The following is an 18,494-nucleotide window of genomic DNA, read 5'->3' as shown; positions in this document are numbered from 1 at the left end:
TTTTTCTATTTTTGTGAAAAATGCTACTAGAATTTTGATAGAGATTACATTGAATCTGGAGCTAACTTTGGGTAGTATGGGCATTTTAACCACTTTAATTCTTGCAATCCAAGAACACTGGGTGTCTATCTTCATACTTATTTGTGCCTTTGTCCATTTCTTTCATCAATGTCTTATAGTTTTCAGTGTACGGGTCTTTCACCCTCTTGGTTAAATGTATTTCTAAAAATTTTATTGTTTGGGGTACTATTATAAGTGGGATTGCTTTCTTAGTTTCAAAATCATCTCACATCTGTTACAATGTCTATTACCAAAAAGATAAGAAATAATAAGGATGTGGAGAAAAGAGAACACTTGGACATTGTTGGGGGGACTGTAAATCGGTGTAGCCATAATGGAAAATAGTATAGCAGTCCCTCAAAAAATGAATAATAGAACTACTGTTTGACCCAGCAACCCCATTTCTGGGTAAATATATTCCAAGGAAATGGAATCAGTACTTTGAAGGCATATCTGTGCTCTCATGTTCCCTGTAACATTACCCATCAGAGCAAGACATGGAAACAACCTACAGATCTGTCGGCAGATGAATGGATAAAGAAAATGTATATATACTCATATATACTATGGAATATGATCATCCATAAAAAAGAAGGAAATTCTGCCCTTTGTGACAACAGGGATGAACATAGGAGGGCATTACACTAAGTGAAATAAGCCAGACACAGGAACTCAAATGCTGCATGGTATCACTTACATGGCAGTGGCCGGGGGAGGAAAAATGGGGAGATGGAGGTCAAATGGCACATAGTTTCAGTTATAAGATGAATCAGTCCTGAGAATCTCAGGTACAGCACAGTGACGGCAGCTAATAAAGGGGGTTGCACACGTGAAATCTGCTGACAGTAAATCTTAAGCACTCTCACCATGCACAAACAGAAGAGCTAACTGTGTGAGGTGATGGATGTGTTGTTCACTATCTTCCTGTTGGCAATCATTTCACAATATACATGTGTCTCAAATAATCACATTGTACACCTGCAATATATACAATTACATTTTGTTAATGATCTGCCAATAAAGTTGGGACAGATTAAAAAAAAAAAACCAAGGGGCGAATGTAAACTCATGATGGCATTTTACTGTGGTAAAATTACAGCTTCAACACTTTATGATTTGAAAATATCACAACCGACCAAATTGCTTGTTGGAACATTAACAGGCTACTCCAATAAAATATCACACGTTTCCTAGAGGAACACTGTGGTCAACTAGTCATTCATACTGCAGTTTTTTTTTTTTTTTCTTTTTAAAGATCTTATTTATTTGAGGGGTGCCTGGTTGGCTCAGTGGGTTAAAGCCTCTGCCTTCGGCTCAGGTCATGATCCCAGTGTCCTGGGATCGAGTCCCACATTGGGCTGTCTGCTCCGCAGAGAGCCTGCTTCCTCCTCTCTCTCTCTGCCTGCCTCTCTGCCTACTTGTGATCTCTGTCTGTCAAATAAATACATAAAATCTTTAAAAAAAAAAAAAGATCTTATTTATTTGAGAGGGATAAACACAGAGAAAGAGGGAACACAAGCAGTGGGAGAGGGAGAAGCAGGCTTCCCGCTGAGCAGGGAGCCTGATGTGGGGCTCGAACCCAGGACCTTGGGACCATGACCTAAGCCAAAGGCAGATGCTTAATCACTGAGCCACCTAGGCAACCCCATACTGCAGTTTTTTAAACCTAAATTATTTCTTCCCCTTATTGATCTTTCTACTCCCTAATATACTGATCCAGTGATATACCTTCTTTCATTAAAAAAAATTCTCTCGGGGCGCCTGGGTGGCTCAGTGGGTTGAGCCTCTGCCTTCGGCTCAGGTCATGATCTCAGGGTCCTGGGATCGAGTCCCGCATCGGGCTCTCTGCTCAGCAGGGAGCCTGCTTCCTCCTCTCTCTCTCTGCCTACTTGTGATCTCTCTCTGTGTCAAATAAATAAATAAAATTAAAAAAAAAATTCTCTCCAACTTACTTTCAAATGATGACTTCAAAGCTATCCCAGAATGCTATCTGTTTTCCCTGAAGTTCCTGAGATGAAGACCGTGTATCTCCCTGCATGTCCTGAAGACACCTCAGACTTACTCTTCCTTTTAAATCTATTCCTTCTTCCACTCTTCTTGATTAACAGTATTATCATTCACCCCGTCCCCAAACTAGAAACAGCCACAAATAGCCCTTTCCTCAACACACTGGCTGTGGACTCCTCGACTTGCAGTATCCAGTACAGATAATGCAGCTCACGCTTGACCCTGCCTTAAGTAACTGAGAGGCAGTAGGCAAGAGAGAGAACTCAGTACTTGTTGAGGTAAAGTTATCCAGTTATTTGTCAGCAAAAGCAAAATAATTCCTAGTATTTCTTACTCTGTGTAAGAAATCCTAGTGGTTTCTAACTCTGTGTAAATGGTACCTGTACCGTTTCAATACAGTAAGATTTCACATGGAAAAGTAACTTCTAGAACTCACAGCCCAAACCAGTAACAAATAATTAGTAACTGTATGGCATTACTCGGCATTATTCTGAAGGATGTGGGATTTCTTCCTAGCACCTGTGTAAAATCCAATGACCACCTGAAAACTTTGGCTAACAGCTTTTATAGCATGAGCACTTTTGACATTTTTTTCTTACCATTGCTTTGGGACCATCTGTTCAGATGATAATACATCTTCTTCAACTTATATAATAATGAGTGTTGAAGTATGAGCTATGTATTTAATATTGTCTTATAAGTATCAAGTGTTTTACCAAATAACACGTACGGATTGAATTGTCTCTCCTCCTCCCAAATGTCTTTGGGGGGAGTCCTAACTCTCAATGTCATTGCATTGGAGGCAGGGTCTTTAGGAGGTAGTTAAGAGTTAAATGAGGTCATAAGGATGGGGCTCTGATCCGGAAGAGAGAGGTAACTCCCCTCTCCCTGTCCTGCACAGACACAGAAAAAAAGGCCATGTGAGGACATGGGAAGAAAGTCCTCACTAGGAACCGAAATGGCTGGGACCTTCATCTAGGACCTCTACCCTCTAGAACTGTGGAAAATATAAGTGTTGTTGACGCTGCCCGGTGTCTAGCATACTCTGTGACAGCCCAAGCTAAGACAGACTAAATCAAATCTGTGGGGTATGCATTCTTGGATTCTTTTTTGGGCTGCATTAGCTGGTAATTATCCCAATTATATTTTGGTAGTAGGCTACTCACCCTGCATGCTTGTAGCCCAGAACTTCATACCTCTTTACATCTAGCTAGAGTTTCTTCCAAGAGTTCAAGGAACTATCTTATTGTGAGTCACAAAGCTGAGTGTATGGGAATGTAATAGAACTCCTGGCTTCGTGTTTAAGTGTTTGGCAAAAGAAAGTCGCTGCAACTAAATGCAGTGTGGTTTCCTGAACTGAATCCTGAAAGAGGACATTAGTGGAAAAGCTGGTGAAATCCAAATAAGGTATAGATTGTAGTTAATGGTTACGTTCCTATATCAGCTTCTTATTTAAGACAAATGTCCTAGGTGCTGTAAGATGTTAACACTGAGGGAACTGGGTGTAGGGTATTGGGACCTCTTTGTACTGTCTTCGCAACTTTTCTGTTAAGTCTAAAATTATTCCAAAACAAAAGAGCTTATTTAAAAGAAAACCACTGGGGCGCCTGGGTGGCTCAGTGGGTTAAAGCCTCTGCCTTTGGCCTAGGTCATGATCTCAGGGTCTTGGGATCAAGCCCCGCATCGGGCTTTCTGCTCAACAGGGAGCCTGCTTCCCCCTCTCTCTCTCTGCTTGCCTCTCTGCCTACTTGTGATCTCTCTGTCAAATAAATAAATAATATCTTAAAAAAAAAAAAAAGAAAAGAAAACCACTGCTTTCACGAGTTGATCTTGTAAGTTATGCATTTAAATATGAAAGAAATTTAAGCTAACGAAATACAAACTGATCTGTTCTTATATACTAGAGTTTGGGGTTAGGATTTTATTTGCCAAAAGGCCTTTACCACCAAAATAAGGTCTAAAGTCCAGCAACCAATAGAGTGAGGTCCATACTCTTCAGCTGCACCATGTGAGAAAAAGAGCAAAGGACCGGGAGCCAGATGGACTTGAGACGGACTTGGGGCCCATCACTTCCTGTACAACTGGGCAAGCTAGTGTGATTTTGAGCCTCAGTCTTCATGCCGGCAAAACAATATGGAAGATACTCAATACAAGCGAGCTGGCTGGCTTTCCAGGGTCTCCCAGGTCCTTGGGTCACCAGGCTTGGCCTTCCCCTTCAGCAGGGCTGCTCGTGGCACACCTCTCGCTTGCCAGGCCTGCTCACTGCTCTCGCTCTTGCCAAGATCATTCTTTCTCTGAGACATCTTTCTGGATGTTTTGCATCTGGCCAACTTCTGCACATCCTTGAAGATTCAGCTCCATTGTCCCTCAAAGGCTTATCCAGATTCCCCCAGGGGAGGATGTACTGTGTTCTGAATCGTTTTCTCAACCACCTTTGTTCTTTCAAAAAGGATGGGAAACAGTCTGTCACTTACTCTACCCTCCCAGCTCTTCTGAGAGGCTTCTATAGCTCTTAACACAGTGTGCTCACCTCCTTCTGTGCCCCTCCCCTCTACTACACCATAGAATCCTCAGGAATGAGGACAAGCTCTTGTTCCTGTCTCTCCATCTCCCATCTGACACGCAGCAAGCCCTCTGTCTGCAAATGACTGACTTTTGCCCAGAAAATGAACCACTTTCTCTTTCTGTGTTTACTATTTATTACACATAAAACATTTTATGAAATACATGGCGGGCTTCTATTTAAACAACTTTACATAAGAATTTCCTAGGCAGCTAGTATTTTAAGTGTAAGATGAACTGTTTTGACTATTCTTTCCTAAAAACTCCTGGCACACTCAGGGGCTGCTCAGGTCACAAGCACTGCTTGGTACTTTGTATCTTCTACCGAGGATAACATTTTAATACCCAGATGCCCAAGAACCTAAGTGCTCATGAAAAGCTAGGCATTAAAACATTTTCAGGTAGGATAGTTCTCTTTAAGTTTTAAAGGATAATCCTTTGAGTAACTTTCACCAGATCTTGGGGCAGAATTCAGATGGTATTCAGAGAAAACAGCCTTTATGTCCATATAGTTTTAGAAATAGAGGTTATTCCTCTTTCAAAGGTGAAGGACCGAAGGTGTTAAAATCACGTCTACAACATGGACGTCACAGCCTCTCATCAGCTAGGCCTGCTTTCTGCCGGGCTCCCTGGGAAGGTGCTCCACAGCCCGTAGCATGTCAAGACCATAGCATGGCTGGGATCCTCATGGGAGGCAGGCTGGATAGACAGGCGGTTACTTTCTCAGATACAAGTCCTGTGACTCTGGGGGATGGGAGGCCCACAGCATGTGTCGTCTACGCATGCTCGGGAGCTATGTGACCTCTGCCACCGCACCCGGGAACACTCAGAGGCCGGGCGGCTGAGCGCAGCACACAACAAAGAAGTGGAAAAGAGAAGACGGGTCTTTCTAGGGTTGAGACACTGCCGGCTGTCATCAGCATCATGAGACCACTGAGGCATCCTCTGACCCCTGGATGGTGGCTCTCATTAGCTTCACTCCAAGGTACAGAGCCCATGGATGAGTCTCTCGAAGTTCTTAAACTCCCCTCCTGTCTCTGTGCCAACCTAATGGCCCCACTGTCAGTCTCACGATGTGCCTTTCTTTTGTTTGTAAATGGCAGCTGAGCAGTGGCAGTCGGTCACTGGACCAGGTCACTAAGCCAGGCCCAGCTACTACCTCAGTGGAGGCTGGCAGTCCTTTCCCTTGTCTGCGGCTGGTTCTTTCCTCCAGGCTCCCTGACTCCATGCCAAGACTCTCTTAAACTCCTCAAACCTTCTACCCAGCTGCTTTCCCCCACCCAGGCTCTTAGCAGAGAACTTCAACGTGTCTCCACAAAGGAAAGAGAGACCATTGGACTCAACTCCTCCCAAACCTCCCTCCAGCCCCTTTCTCCCAACACTGCTCCTCTGTTAGGCAAGGGCACCTCAGTCCCCTGAGAGCTCAAGTGTCCTACCTGTGCAAAGCCTGGCCTCCTGTCTGAGCTTTGATCCAATCCCTCCCTAGCCACAGCTCTTCTCAATTAGCTATGTGTTCTTCTGCACTGTCCTTCCCAGAGACCATAAATACAGGGTCAGTCTCCCATTCCTAGAATCAGAAACAACACTCCCTTCTCCCAATCTGGAGGTCTCCCTTCATGTCACTAAGGTTCTCAAAATAGTTCATGCTTCCTATTTTCATTCACACTTTCCTTTTACTTTCCAATTCAATAGAGATTTTAATTTTTATTTATTTTTATCTATTTATTTATTAAAAAAATTTTTTAGAAGATTTTATTTATTTGACAGACAGAGATCACAAGCAGGCAGAGAGGAAGGCAGAGAGAGGAAGGGAAGCAGGCTCCCCGCCAAGCAGAGAGCCCGATGCGGGGCTCAATCCCAGGACCCTGAGATCATGACCTGAGCCGAAGGCAGAGGCTTTAACCCACTGAGCCACCCAGGTGCCCCTATCTATTTTTAAAGCTATCTCTACACCCAACACGGGGCTCAAACTTACGATCCTGAGATCAAGAGTTGTACACTCTACCAATTGAGCCAGCTGGGTGCCCCTCAAAATGACCTTTTTAAATTACAAAAATTACATGTCTGTGGTAGAAATTTTAGGTGATAACAAACCAAAACATGAGAATGTAAAAATTGCGAGGCCCGAGGCCCCGTGCTTAAGAAGAAACAATGTTAACATGTTGGTACAGAACCTTTGTCTTTTGTGCACTCATAAATGACCATTCCTCGGGTAAAACATTACAGACTGTGTGCACATGTACTTTTTGAACACAGAGCTAGTGGACACTCTCAGACTCCCACTGCATTGGTCCTCACTGGACCCTTTCCTCGGCTGCTCCTTAAACTGTGCTCTCACCCTCTGCCCTCCACTCCCCTTTCTTATCCAAGCACGTGCTCCTCGGGTCCCTCCCTTACTCCTGGGGTTACACTCCCACTGATCCACGAGTCCCATACATACTGCATTTCCAGCCCTGCCTCTCCTTATAACTCCAGATCCCTTTATTACCTGCTCCCCCTGGTACCCCCGGACACCTTATTTTGGACGTCCCCTGCATACTTGGCATGAATAACACAAAGTTCAGCATTTTCTTCCCTGCACCTGTTGCTATGGTGTATTTCTTATCTCTGTTAAGAGCAGCACCCTGTTACCAGTTAAACAAGCAAGCAAACAACAACCACACACACATACTCTCTCACACACACCCCTCCCACAGAACACAACTGGGTGTTACTTTTTGATTTCTCCACTTTCCTCCCTCTGCTCTACCCAGTCAGTTTCCAGGTTCTTCTGTAGGTTTTACAACTAAATCTCTCCTCTTTCCTCTCCAACTTCAAGTATGGACATACTCGTCTCTCTCGGGTTACATGCTAATAGTCTCCTAAACCAGCAGCAGAGTTCTGGAGCAGAAATTTTTCTGGGTCAGATTTCCTTATTATTCTCCAGACTTCTGCATCTTCTTACTCTATTCCACTCAACGATAATTTGCAATCCCATTTACAGTAGGACACACGGCCTTTATCTTTCCAATAGCTGAAAAACTGAATTCGACAATGTCCAGTTTTTGCTTGTCCTGCTAATGAGGGAGGGTCCAAATACCTTCAATGGGGTGGAGAGGTCTCCAGCAGAGTCTGGACCCTCCATGATCAGCAGCCAAGGGTCAACAGTGGCCAAGAGCTCTCAGTGAGAGGCTGGCAGAGGGCCTCCAGACCCTATCTCCAAGAGGAAAGCAAAGACAACAGGGGGAAGCCAACTTGCCCTGTTTGCCTAGTCTGAGTCTCTGTTGTGTGATATGGATTCCTATACAGGGAGGGGATACAGTTGGGGGCTCCTTGTTCGGGATGCCCATTTTTTTTTTTTTAAGGTTTTATTTATTTGACAGAGAAGCGATCACAAGTAGACAGAGAGGCAGAGAGAAAGGGGGAAACAGGCCCCCCACTGAGCAGAGACCCTGATGCGGGATTTGATCCCAGGACTCTGAGATCATGACCCAAGCCAAAGGCAGAGGCCCAACCCACTAAGCCACCCAGGCACCCCATTGGGATGTCCATTTTATCACCAGGCTAAAGACACCTATGGCTCTAGTTCTCCTGGGGGTCCAGCTGGACACTGGCATGTTGATACACTCTCCTAAAATTCAGTGAGCAAAAATCCCTGTGTATTTTGGGGTGGTTATTCAAAGGTTCAAGGGGCCAGGGCTGAGAGAAAGAGGCCTGGTACAGATAACAATTTTCCTCCCTCTGGCCTCACTGTTTTTCAACCATATGGTTGCTAAGGTGATTTTCTACATGAGACAAAGGAGACCCTGTCCATTCCCTGTGCTTGTCCTCAAGATGAAGTCCATACTCCTTAGCCTGCCACTCTAGGCCTCTCTTTGTAACTTCATCTTTTGGCTTCTCCTGCAATTTAGACCCCAGCCATTCCAAACTCATGCCATTTCTTGAATGTTCCATGCTTTTTTGAGCCGCTGCCTAGAATGCCCTCTTCACTCACATGTCCACCTAGAAATTTTTTACTCAAAACTGGAAACACTGCTCAAAAATCCACTGCTTTGTGAAGCCATCTTGGCTCTCGTGGAAGCTCTTCTCCTACCACCAACCCAGGGAGATGCAACTTCTCTCTCCTCCCGAATAATCCCTCACCTTGGGAGGACTTCTGTAACTGCAGGTGGCCCCATGCACTGTGTGAGTTACGTGCCCACCTGCTCTGACTTCCCTGGGGCAAGATCAGCATCTCTCCCATCTTTTCACACCTGCCACCTGGCACACAGCCGGTCCTCGACAAAGAGGAGCCAGATGAAGATAGATGGCCCTGCAGGCAACAGGAAAAGAAAGGAAAGGGGCTTAAAGGGAGCTTCATAACTTTAAGCATGTTTCAAGCCAGCATCAAAGTTGGGTCAGGGCATGGCTTAAAAGCTGGTTACGGAATAAAGGGACATGGTGACGGGACACTGACTTTCTAAGCATTCTGGACCAGGGCTAGGGAGAGCTGAGAGACACTGATCATTTAGATACATATGCCACTGCCCAAGGCAGCTGGGTGGGGGTACCAATAAGATTACAAAATCTTGTATTAGCCTCAGAGAGCAGAAACATCTGCTAAAGCCACAGCAGGCAGGCTGGCCAAGTTCAGCAACGGGTTAGCCAGGACAGCCCTGTGACCAACGGAAAGGGCCACAGAGGGGGAAGAATCAATCATCCGTGTAAAGAGGATCGGGGGGACTAGCAGCAACAGGGGGGGTTCCAAAGCTCAGGGGAGCCAGATGTCAGCAACCCAGCCAGGAGCGGCAGCAGGCCCCTCCTCTGCCCCTTCCAGTCCAGGCCTTCACTGCCCCGAGAACTCCTTCACGCCTTCGGAGCCCATTGGCTGTCAGAGCCTGAGAACTTAGGGAGTTTTTCTCCTTTTTTCTGAGGACTTCAAGGTTTTAACAGTAAGGTTCAGCTAGCTCCCCACTCGCACACTGAAACAGCTTGAAAGGAAAGAGATAATTCACTTGCCAGCCAACATCTCTGTTGAAAGAGTTTTCTTTTTCATATCAACACTTCCATGAATTCTGAATGGGATCAACTCTTTGCTACACAGCTGGACGTTAACAAAACATCAACACTCTGACAACCTGCTGGGGTCAGAAAGGAACATCTTAAAACTCTTTGGACTCCACGTTAAGACAGGCTTCCAATCCCAATCTTTGATCTCTATTATAAAGCAGTACCAATAAAATATCGTAGAGATTTATGGGCGAACTTTCATTTGAGCTGTTTCACACCTAAAATAACACGGGCGCTGGGGCCAACAGGCAGACAATTTAGCTTCAGGTTTCAACTGTTTAGGGTTTCTTTGGCTTTTAAAACTTAACTCACTTATTTTTAAAAATTACTTTACATTTCACAGTTTCATTGTATTTCCCTCTCGGGGAACACAGGAGATCTTTAACTGGGTAGATGTCATGACCTTCTGAGAAGGACAGGCCTAAACTCAGGTAGACGCTTATACCCTTAATTAACAGATGCCTGATTTTTGTCAAAAAGAAAGAGTGTGGGGGCACCTGGGTGGCTCAGGTGGGTTAAGCCGCTGCCTTCAGCTCAGGTCATGGTCTCAGGGTCCTGGGATCGAGCCCCACATCAGGCTCTTTGCTCAGCAGGGAGCTTGTTTCCCCCTCTCTCTCTGCCTGCTTCTCTACCTACCTGTGATTTTTCTCTGTCAAATAAATAAATAAAATCTTAAAAAAAAAAAAAAAGAGTGTGTCCTTTTCATGGGACTTAAATGGACACTATTTCAATTTATCTTTTCTCCTGAGTATACTTTATGGCTAATGAAAATAACCAAATACTTATTACTGGGAGTAAAATCCCAAAAAAGAATCTCATTTTAAAGACAGTAAAATGAAATTTGGACCTAATAACAGTTTTATTGTGTAGTCCTGATCTGTGGGATAATTCCCCAAATCAAGCTTAGACTGTAATTCCAGTATCAGCTACTTACAAGCCAGTACCACTGAATGAAAACAAATTGGTGCCACATTCCCTCTAAGGTGGGAAACCAACCGGCTCCCCACCCCCAACACACACACCCCTCCTTCTATCTGATAAAGCTGGGAGAGATGATTCTGCCAAATGAGAAAGCAGAGAATCTGGAGGAAGAGGTAAGCAGCTCATCCAGCTTTTAAGAAGGCCTTTATAGGCAAAGTAAAGTGAAAACAGCAGAAAAGTTCCTGGACACAGTCCTTTTTACAAAAATGAGTAGGAAGAAAGGTCAGAGCAGTGGTTCAAAGGAACCAGAATGCACAGCTGCTGCTGTCCAAGGTTGCGGGCTGGTACCACTTGCTCCTGCCAACGTGGGAGCTGAGCCGGGCAGCAGGAGCCCGCAGTCACTCGGGGGCACACGGGCCCTTCCTCCATCCAGCTCCACACTTTCAGAGCTCAGGAGCAGAGCCCCAACTCTGCAGCCCTGAGAAGTCCTAGAACTGTGACAATCACGAACACAAAGTAGAGGAAAGAAAATGTGCTTTGTTATTTAACCCCATTTTATTTTTCCATTTTCTGATTTTGAAACATAATTCCTGGTTATAAAAGGAGAAAGCAAGAGCTAGGTAAGAGAAAATCACCTGCTTAGAAGAACCTCTAATTGTGTCCAAAATTCTTAAATATGTGAATCTGAAAAACAGAGTTATTAAACTTTTCTATATGGAGAGAGCAACTCATGTTTATTCACTTTCTGTGGTCTTAAAAGTCTTAGAGATTGCCATTTCTGTTTTTCTTCCCATCATAACATCATAGTTTGGTGGATAGAGGGGATTCTGGAGTCTGATCTCCCTTCTCTCAGAGGCCTTGGGCCAGACAAAGGCCAGAGTTGGTCACTCCATTTTGGGGCAGGAGGTATGGATGGGATCTCTTCAACCTGAGGTTATATTAAGTGTAAACAATGTACGAACGTCAGAGCTCTGTTCTCGGGAGAGCCAAGCTATGAGTGAGGGGCTTGGCTTTGGAGTGGTTCCTTTGTCTGCATAGGCCGGGGACCTATACTTTTTTTTTTTTTTTTTTAATCTGACAGACAGCGATCACAAGTAGGCAGAGAGACAGGCAGAGAGAGAGGGGGAAGGAGGCTCCCCGCCTAGCAGAGAGCCCGATTTGGGGCTCAATCTCAGGACCCTGGGATCATGACTTGAGCCAAAGGTAGAGGCTTTAACCCACTGAGCCACCCAGACCTATACTTCTATAAGGAGCCCGAGTGGAGGGAAAGTCATCGCCCAAAAAGCTTTCAAAATAAAAACATTTATATTTAAGTATAAAACACACACATACTAGTGCACAAGTCATAAAAGAAAAGTCTGTTCCCTTTCACTAAGTGAAAGCTCAGGTAATCAGGACCCAGATGCAGAATCGTGGGCAATCCCCCTGCACTTGGGCTCTCTAATCCTACTGTGTGAATCCACAGGACTCACTTGTTCACGCTACTGTTCACAACAGGGAATAGTGCCTGTTTTTTTGGGTGGGATCATAATGGTATTTTAATTTACATTTCCCTCATAATGTATGATGTGGGCCATCTTCTCACATGCATATTTGTCATCTGTAGATCTTCTCAGATGGAATCCTTTCTCGTCTCTGAGAAAGGGCAAGGCAGGAGCTGATTCCAGCAGGGGTGGAAATGTTTTCTCAAAAGGCATTTCAGGGGCACCTGGGTGGCTCAGTGAGTTAAGCCTCTGCCTTCAGCTCAGGTCATAACCTCGGGCGGGCTCCCTACTTGGCAGGGAGCCCGCTTCCCGTCCCCCACCCCCCCGCCTCCCCTGCCTGCCTCTCTGCCTACTTGTGATCTCTCTCTCTCTCTCTCTCTGTCAAATAAATAAAATATTTTTTTAAAAAAGGCATTTCATCCTATTCTGTTGTCGTGTGACAATGCCACAGACATTAAAATGCCACAGTATAGCACGTGGCTGTATTGCAAAAATACGTCATAAAAACTGTGGCTGGCATGGGGTGAGTCTGCTGAGCCCTGCTTCGGAACAATATTTTGAAGGCAGTTACCGTTCCTCATTTCTTTCTGAACTTGAGCACCTGTCTGACTTAACTCAGGTGGCAGGGCCAGTCTGGAACCTGAGATGGGTCCCAGTGTCTAGCCATGATATAGTTCCTCTTGAATATATAAGGAAAACATGCAACCACCAAGGGCCAACACTTGCTGGAGCTCACGTTATAGGGAGAAAAACCCTGCTTTTTAAAGATCTCATTAGATGTGAGAAAAGATGTTCAGACAAGGTTGCTATTTCTCATGACCATTTTTGGGCGGGGGGCGGGGGTAAGAAAAGAGAAACTATGGAAGCAGACCAAACAGGCTGTCCTTCAATTCCCAGAAACTGGAGACGGATACTTACCTTCTGAACCAAATAGACACTTGTAGCTCTCTCAGCAGCCACTTTATCCAGGGGAGATCCCTCCGGAACAAAGTAACTGACATCTGCGATGTGAACCCCCACTTCAAAGTTGCCTGTAAATGCAGAAGGAGGCTGATCAGTGTGGTGTGGAAAGCAAGGTCATCCCTCCCAGGAATCCCTCCTGGGACTGTGTGGCACTGTCGGAGGCCACGGGCCTCGAAGCGCGGATCACCATCTCGAGTCTTCCCGGGGATTCACATGGTTACTTTCCTTACTATATCCTAGCAGATGGTGAGATTTTTATCCTCAAGACACAACATTAACCATCTTCGCAAGACGTTTCCCGCTTCTAAAGGCCTCTTGTGTTTGTAAACATCAGCGGACTTGCCAAAGCAGGCTCCTTCTGGCTGGCAAAGGGACCCTTTCAGGGCACTAGAAAGGAGTGAGTCCCTGAATCCTGCAGACTCTGCTTCTAAGGACTTTCTGTCCATTCTGAGCACAGTCTTTTATGTTGAGCCCTGCGCCTGGCCTTCCTACCTTGATTCTGCCCCTTCTTACCTAGCCCTGGAATCTTCTCAGTCAGGGATCTGGTGATGCCACTCCCCAGCCTTTTAAGCCATGTCCTTGCTTGGTCTCCCCACAACCTGCCTTGCCAGCCTTCAGTGCTCCACCCGCCCCCCCACATGTCTGCATGCAGCCATCATGGGAAACCTTCTTCTGCTCCTAGGACACAGCTTACCTCATCCCACTGACATATTTGCTTGGCTCATGGTTGTTGTTGTTTTTTTTTATGTTTGGCATCATTGCAATGGGACCTGCTTATCAAAATCCTTCTTACCATACAAGGATTAATTCAAAGAGAATCTGGGAACAAGAAGAGATTCTCTGCCCTCTGTTTCTTCTACCTCCACAGTCAAAGCACCTAATCCATGAATGAAGATGATTACCATGCTCTTTTCCTCAGAGCACTCATCTCTGCCAGATATCACAGTGTATCTTTATTGGCTTATAAATTTACTGTCTGCCTCTCTTCCTACAATGTAAGCTCCAGCAAGGCAGAACCTTCTGTGTAAAGTTCACTGGTCTAGGCCCAGTACCTAGAAGAATGTCTGAAAAATGGTAGGCACTCAAGAAATACCTGTTGAGTGAATGAATTAACAATAGGCTTGTCTGCCTGTTGTTTTTTCCTGTCTGGTAGAAGACCTACTTTTTTCTCTTACAGAATTGCCCTGTCCCTTTCTGGTGGAGCGGGCCCTGCCCACCAGTTCTGCCAGAGAGATGGGCAGGCAATGTAGGCTGATGGAATTACACTTAAAGTGGGGTTGAGGGGATGGTTAAGTTATAAATTTAGATTTACTCTTGAATATCCCACAAAGCAGATCTCAAATACAGCATTTGTGATTATACACAAATGCACACACACACACACATATGAGAATGGACAGAGCGGACAGAATACAAAAAAGAGTTCACATGTAAAGTAGGGGTATAGTGTAACAAGCGCGTCATGGGCAGACAGAGGCACACTGACGATACCAACACAAAGGTGAATTTGCTCAACTTTAAATATATGCTTGGGTGCTTGGATGGTTCAGCTGACTGAGCATCTAAATCTTGGTTTCAGCTTGGGTTGTGGTCTCATCGTGAGATGGAGCCCTGCATCAGGCTCCACACTGAGCACGGAGTTGGCTTCAGATTCTCTCTCTCCCTCTCTCTCCCTCTTCCCCCACCACTCCTCTGCTCTTTCCTCCACTCACATGCATGCACTCTCCCTCTCTAAAATAACTAAATAAAATCTTTAAATATATGCTTGATGTGATTCCACCATACCCTATCCTTATTCATAGTAACTTCAGTGAAAGGGATCTCTGCTGGGACCCCGGACAGTAAGGACTGCCATAAGCCTGCAGCTGCCAGGGAAACATCTTTGTCACATGATCATGCCAATATGGAAAATAACAGGTCTAGGCAATAAGGGGAGAATCATGATAGCCTCATTTAAACTCTAGGATCCAGCTGAACTTGTAACCAGTCTACCTATGGACTTGGCAGTTCACGAATCAATCAATTCCCTTTCAGTTACGACTCCCAGGAAGAGTCCTGACTGATACCCAAGTTGACTCAGAAGAGCTTCTGAGCACATCACTACTTGCTCCTGTCTGCCTAGATGATCAATCCGAAAGTATCACACGTTTTATCTGCGAATTTCATAGCCATTTATTATCCTCCTATTCCTTAATCTCTGGAGGACGCTTCTTCCTTCTATTTTTTTTTTTTAAATGGAAAACAGTTTAAGCATGGGGTAGTTAAAATAAGGGGTTCGGGGACAGAACATAATTTAAGATTCCCTATTCCTCATCTATAGGGACTACCCTCCCTACAGGGCAATCATTGTTTTTTTTCTGCCTAGTCCTGTAACATGAATGCATTGGGGAAAACCAAAGTCCGCGTCTAAGAGATCTCAGTGGCTGTGGGATAATATGATAGACCCACTTCCCACAGACGAGAGGGGCGTTGGGAAAGCAGAGAGAAACCGGTGTGGCTCAGAGTTCAGCCGCCTCACTCTGAGAGCCATTCAGCTGTTGGGTCACTAGGAGCAGGGGCACCTGCCCTGCGATGATCGAGGAACTCAACCCTAAGAGGAAGTGGCCAAGAGTCTCAGACGGCTCAGCTTTCAATTTTGATATTACAAGTATCTAAAACCAACACTTGGGGAAGGTAAAATAAAGTGTCTTCTTTTGAAGTCAGAATTATAATGTATTAGCCTAACAGGTAAATATTGACTGAAGGAAAAGAGAGGATTATTACATCATGATATAAACCATAATTTTAAATTCAGTCTGTGTGTTGTTACTACACATGAACTTTCTGTCCTTAGTCAAAATTGACAAACTGACAAAGAGTTCATTACAGGAGATAAAACATGAAGGAGGCCAATCAAAACACATTTCAGAGGCTTAGATTTCACTCAGAATTCCCAGCAGAGCCTCTAAGACCTGCAAAGAGCAGCTCTCTTATTCTCCCCTTTGGACAGTCTTTTGTGGAAACCCTAAGTAAATATTTTATTACATGTATTTACATAATGTGAACTTGCAGAACTCTTGAGGTGTGGCACTGAAGGTTTTATTCTATGAAGAGAAAATATAAATCCAAATGTTCTGTAGTATCTGCTGCCAAGACACTTAGGACCAACTCGATGTTTTAAAAAAATACTATCTTCCATATAAAAGGATTCTTAAAAAAATTTTTTTTTGTATATGAAAAAGTTTTCACCGACTGACTGGGGCTAAGGTAAGCCCTGAAAGTTCGGGAAAGCTGGGGAGGCAGAGGGAGGCACAGTCCCCGAGGCCGGCCATGGCTGGCTTGCCTTTGCTCAGTGCCCACAAACTTAAATGAATACAAATGCTCCTTGGAATGAACCTGAGAGGACATCAGAGCTGCTGCATCCAAGGAAAACACAAATAGAAACGAAAGCAGCGGCTTAAAAACCACCTTGTGTAAGCCAGCCTCCCAGCCAGTTCAGCCCCTTTCCAACAGTGTCCCTGCCAGGTGGCCCCTGACGCATCATCCAGGGTGGGGCACTCACGACCTGAAGCCACTTGCTCTACTTCTGAAGCGCTCTTGTCACTTCAGCAGGAACATGTGAAAGCGCTTTGTAATCAGTAACAGTTACTCCGACACAATGCTGACCATGACAATCACGAAAACGACAATACGGATGGCAGCAGTGGCTGCTGATTTACTGTCTTCCTCGTGCCTGGGGCTCCACAGATGTTCGTCTCATTCTCACACAGGTGCATACACTGAATTTCACCGATGAATCATCTGAGGCTCAGAGAGATTCCAAGTCACTTGTCCAAGGTTACCTGTCTAGGAAGTAATCACCCCTGGATGCAGACCCAGGTCCGATTCAGAGTCTTTGCTCCTTTTGTTACCTGCATCCCACTCACTCCAAGACAAGATGATACAAGTCAATTTTTCGCCTCAGTGGCTCATAGCTCAAAATCGCTCCCTATCTCTAGGGAGACTCAATGGAAGCCATTCGTGGCCAGGGATTCAGAAATCCTGTTGGTGACCTGTCCCAGTCTTGTCCCCAGCCACATCCCTGTCCCTGCAGTCTCTCCCCGTTCCCATGGCTGTTCCCCTTCACCACTTGCAGTCTGGCGGTCCAGCAACTCTAAGTCATCAGCTCCGGGTTGACTTAATTGTGAGGCATCAGGGTCCAACTGCCGCTAAGTGTCTAGCTGCCTTCCTCAGCCGTCAGTCCTCCTCAGCGGGCAGCGGTGGGACTGTCCACAGCAACTGAAAGGGCGGCACCATTGGTGCAGGTGGGGACATCCCAGGCCACCCCTCCGAAGAGTGAGGAGTGCCACCAGGGCCTGCCAGACTTGGATCACTTGAATTCACTTGTACTCACTGCTGAGACCTGACAGTGGTGATGGGCTCTTCTTGACCCAGAAGGATGCTGCTTTTAACCCAGAATTTCAGGAACAATGCTGCCAAATGTATCTCATCACAAAATGGCTGCTTTAGTCTGGGTCACTAAGGGTCTTCATGTTGCTAATTCCAAACCTTTTTAGGCCTGACTTAACCTGACCTTACAGGGCATCTGAAGCCTAGTGATTTCTTCCTCCTTGACACATGCTTCCCTTGGCTTGAGCATGTCTGACAGTGTGACTGCTCCTTCCCAGGCTCCTCTTCCTCTCCTGTCCCTTACATGATGGAGTGCCTCCAAGCTCAACCCTGAGCTGCTTTCTCTGGCAGTCCTATTCTCTCCCTGGATTGTCTCATGCCCTCCCAGTGGTTCAAGCATCATCTCTGAGCTTCGGTCTCCTTAATTCTCTGCCACCAGTCTAGATAGACTTCTCTGAGCTCCAGACTGACATGCCCCTCAACTGTCCCACGGGTACCTCACACCCACACCTCTGAAAGTCCCTACCCCTGGCAGAACCATGTCTCTTCCTGTGCTCTCCACCCCAGGAAGTGGGAGCACCTTCACTAAAGCAAAAGGGGTACCATCACTATCTAAGCCTAAAAGAAACTAGGCCTGTCTCAGCCTGTGTCGACCAATCACTCTGAACTCGAGCTCCCAAATCTGCCTGTCTCTCCTCTTCCCACCGTCCCCTCTGTGGCCAGGGCCACCATTTCCCTGAAGAAGATCTAACAACTTCCGTGTTGTTCTCCCTGACATTTCTCAAGTCCATTTTACACACTGAAGATAATGCTCTTTCCAAAATACGAACCTTCCTGTCACTCTGTTTCTCTTCTCGACACCTCCTGCTGGCCCCGCAGACCATTGCATAAAGCCCACTCCCTCCAGCAGGCATTCCCTGATGATCCAGACCGTCCTCTGTGTCTTCCCCCAGCATCTGACACTCTCCCTGCACCATCACCCAGCCCGGCCACTTCACAGGGCTAAGGTCACAAGGTATCTCCCCCATCCTCTGTCATCTGCACAAAGGGCAGGGAAAGAGCTGAGCACATAGTCAAGTGTCTGAGATCTCCTGAACAAAT

At 45.7% G+C, this 18,494-nt stretch overlaps 1 protein-coding gene across 6 annotated transcripts in view; it reads right to left on the bottom strand.

Annotated features, from left to right (window-relative positions):
* The window catches only part of DIS3L2 (DIS3 like 3'-5' exoribonuclease 2), a 366,495-nt gene that overhangs the window by 90,226 nt on the left and 257,775 nt on the right, over window positions 1-18,494 (bottom strand). For all 6 annotated transcript variants that reach the window (XM_045078897.1, XM_004773468.3, XM_045078901.1 and 3 more), the window contains one exon: window positions 12,981-13,093. In XM_045078897.1, coding sequence (XP_044934832.1) covers window positions 12,981-13,093 — 113 coding nt within the window. The remainder of the gene's footprint in view (window positions 1-12,980; window positions 13,094-18,494) is intronic.

Source organism: Mustela putorius, unplaced genomic scaffold (genome assembly GCF_011764305.1).
Source record: "Mustela putorius furo isolate JIRA1106 unplaced genomic scaffold, ASM1176430v1.1 tig00000275_pilon_pilon_pilon, whole genome shotgun sequence".
In the NCBI taxonomy this organism is placed as follows: Eukaryota; Metazoa; Chordata; class Mammalia; order Carnivora; family Mustelidae; genus Mustela; species Mustela putorius.
The sequence above is the reverse complement of the archived record's forward strand: the minus strand, read 5'-3'. Positions and strand labels throughout refer to the sequence as shown.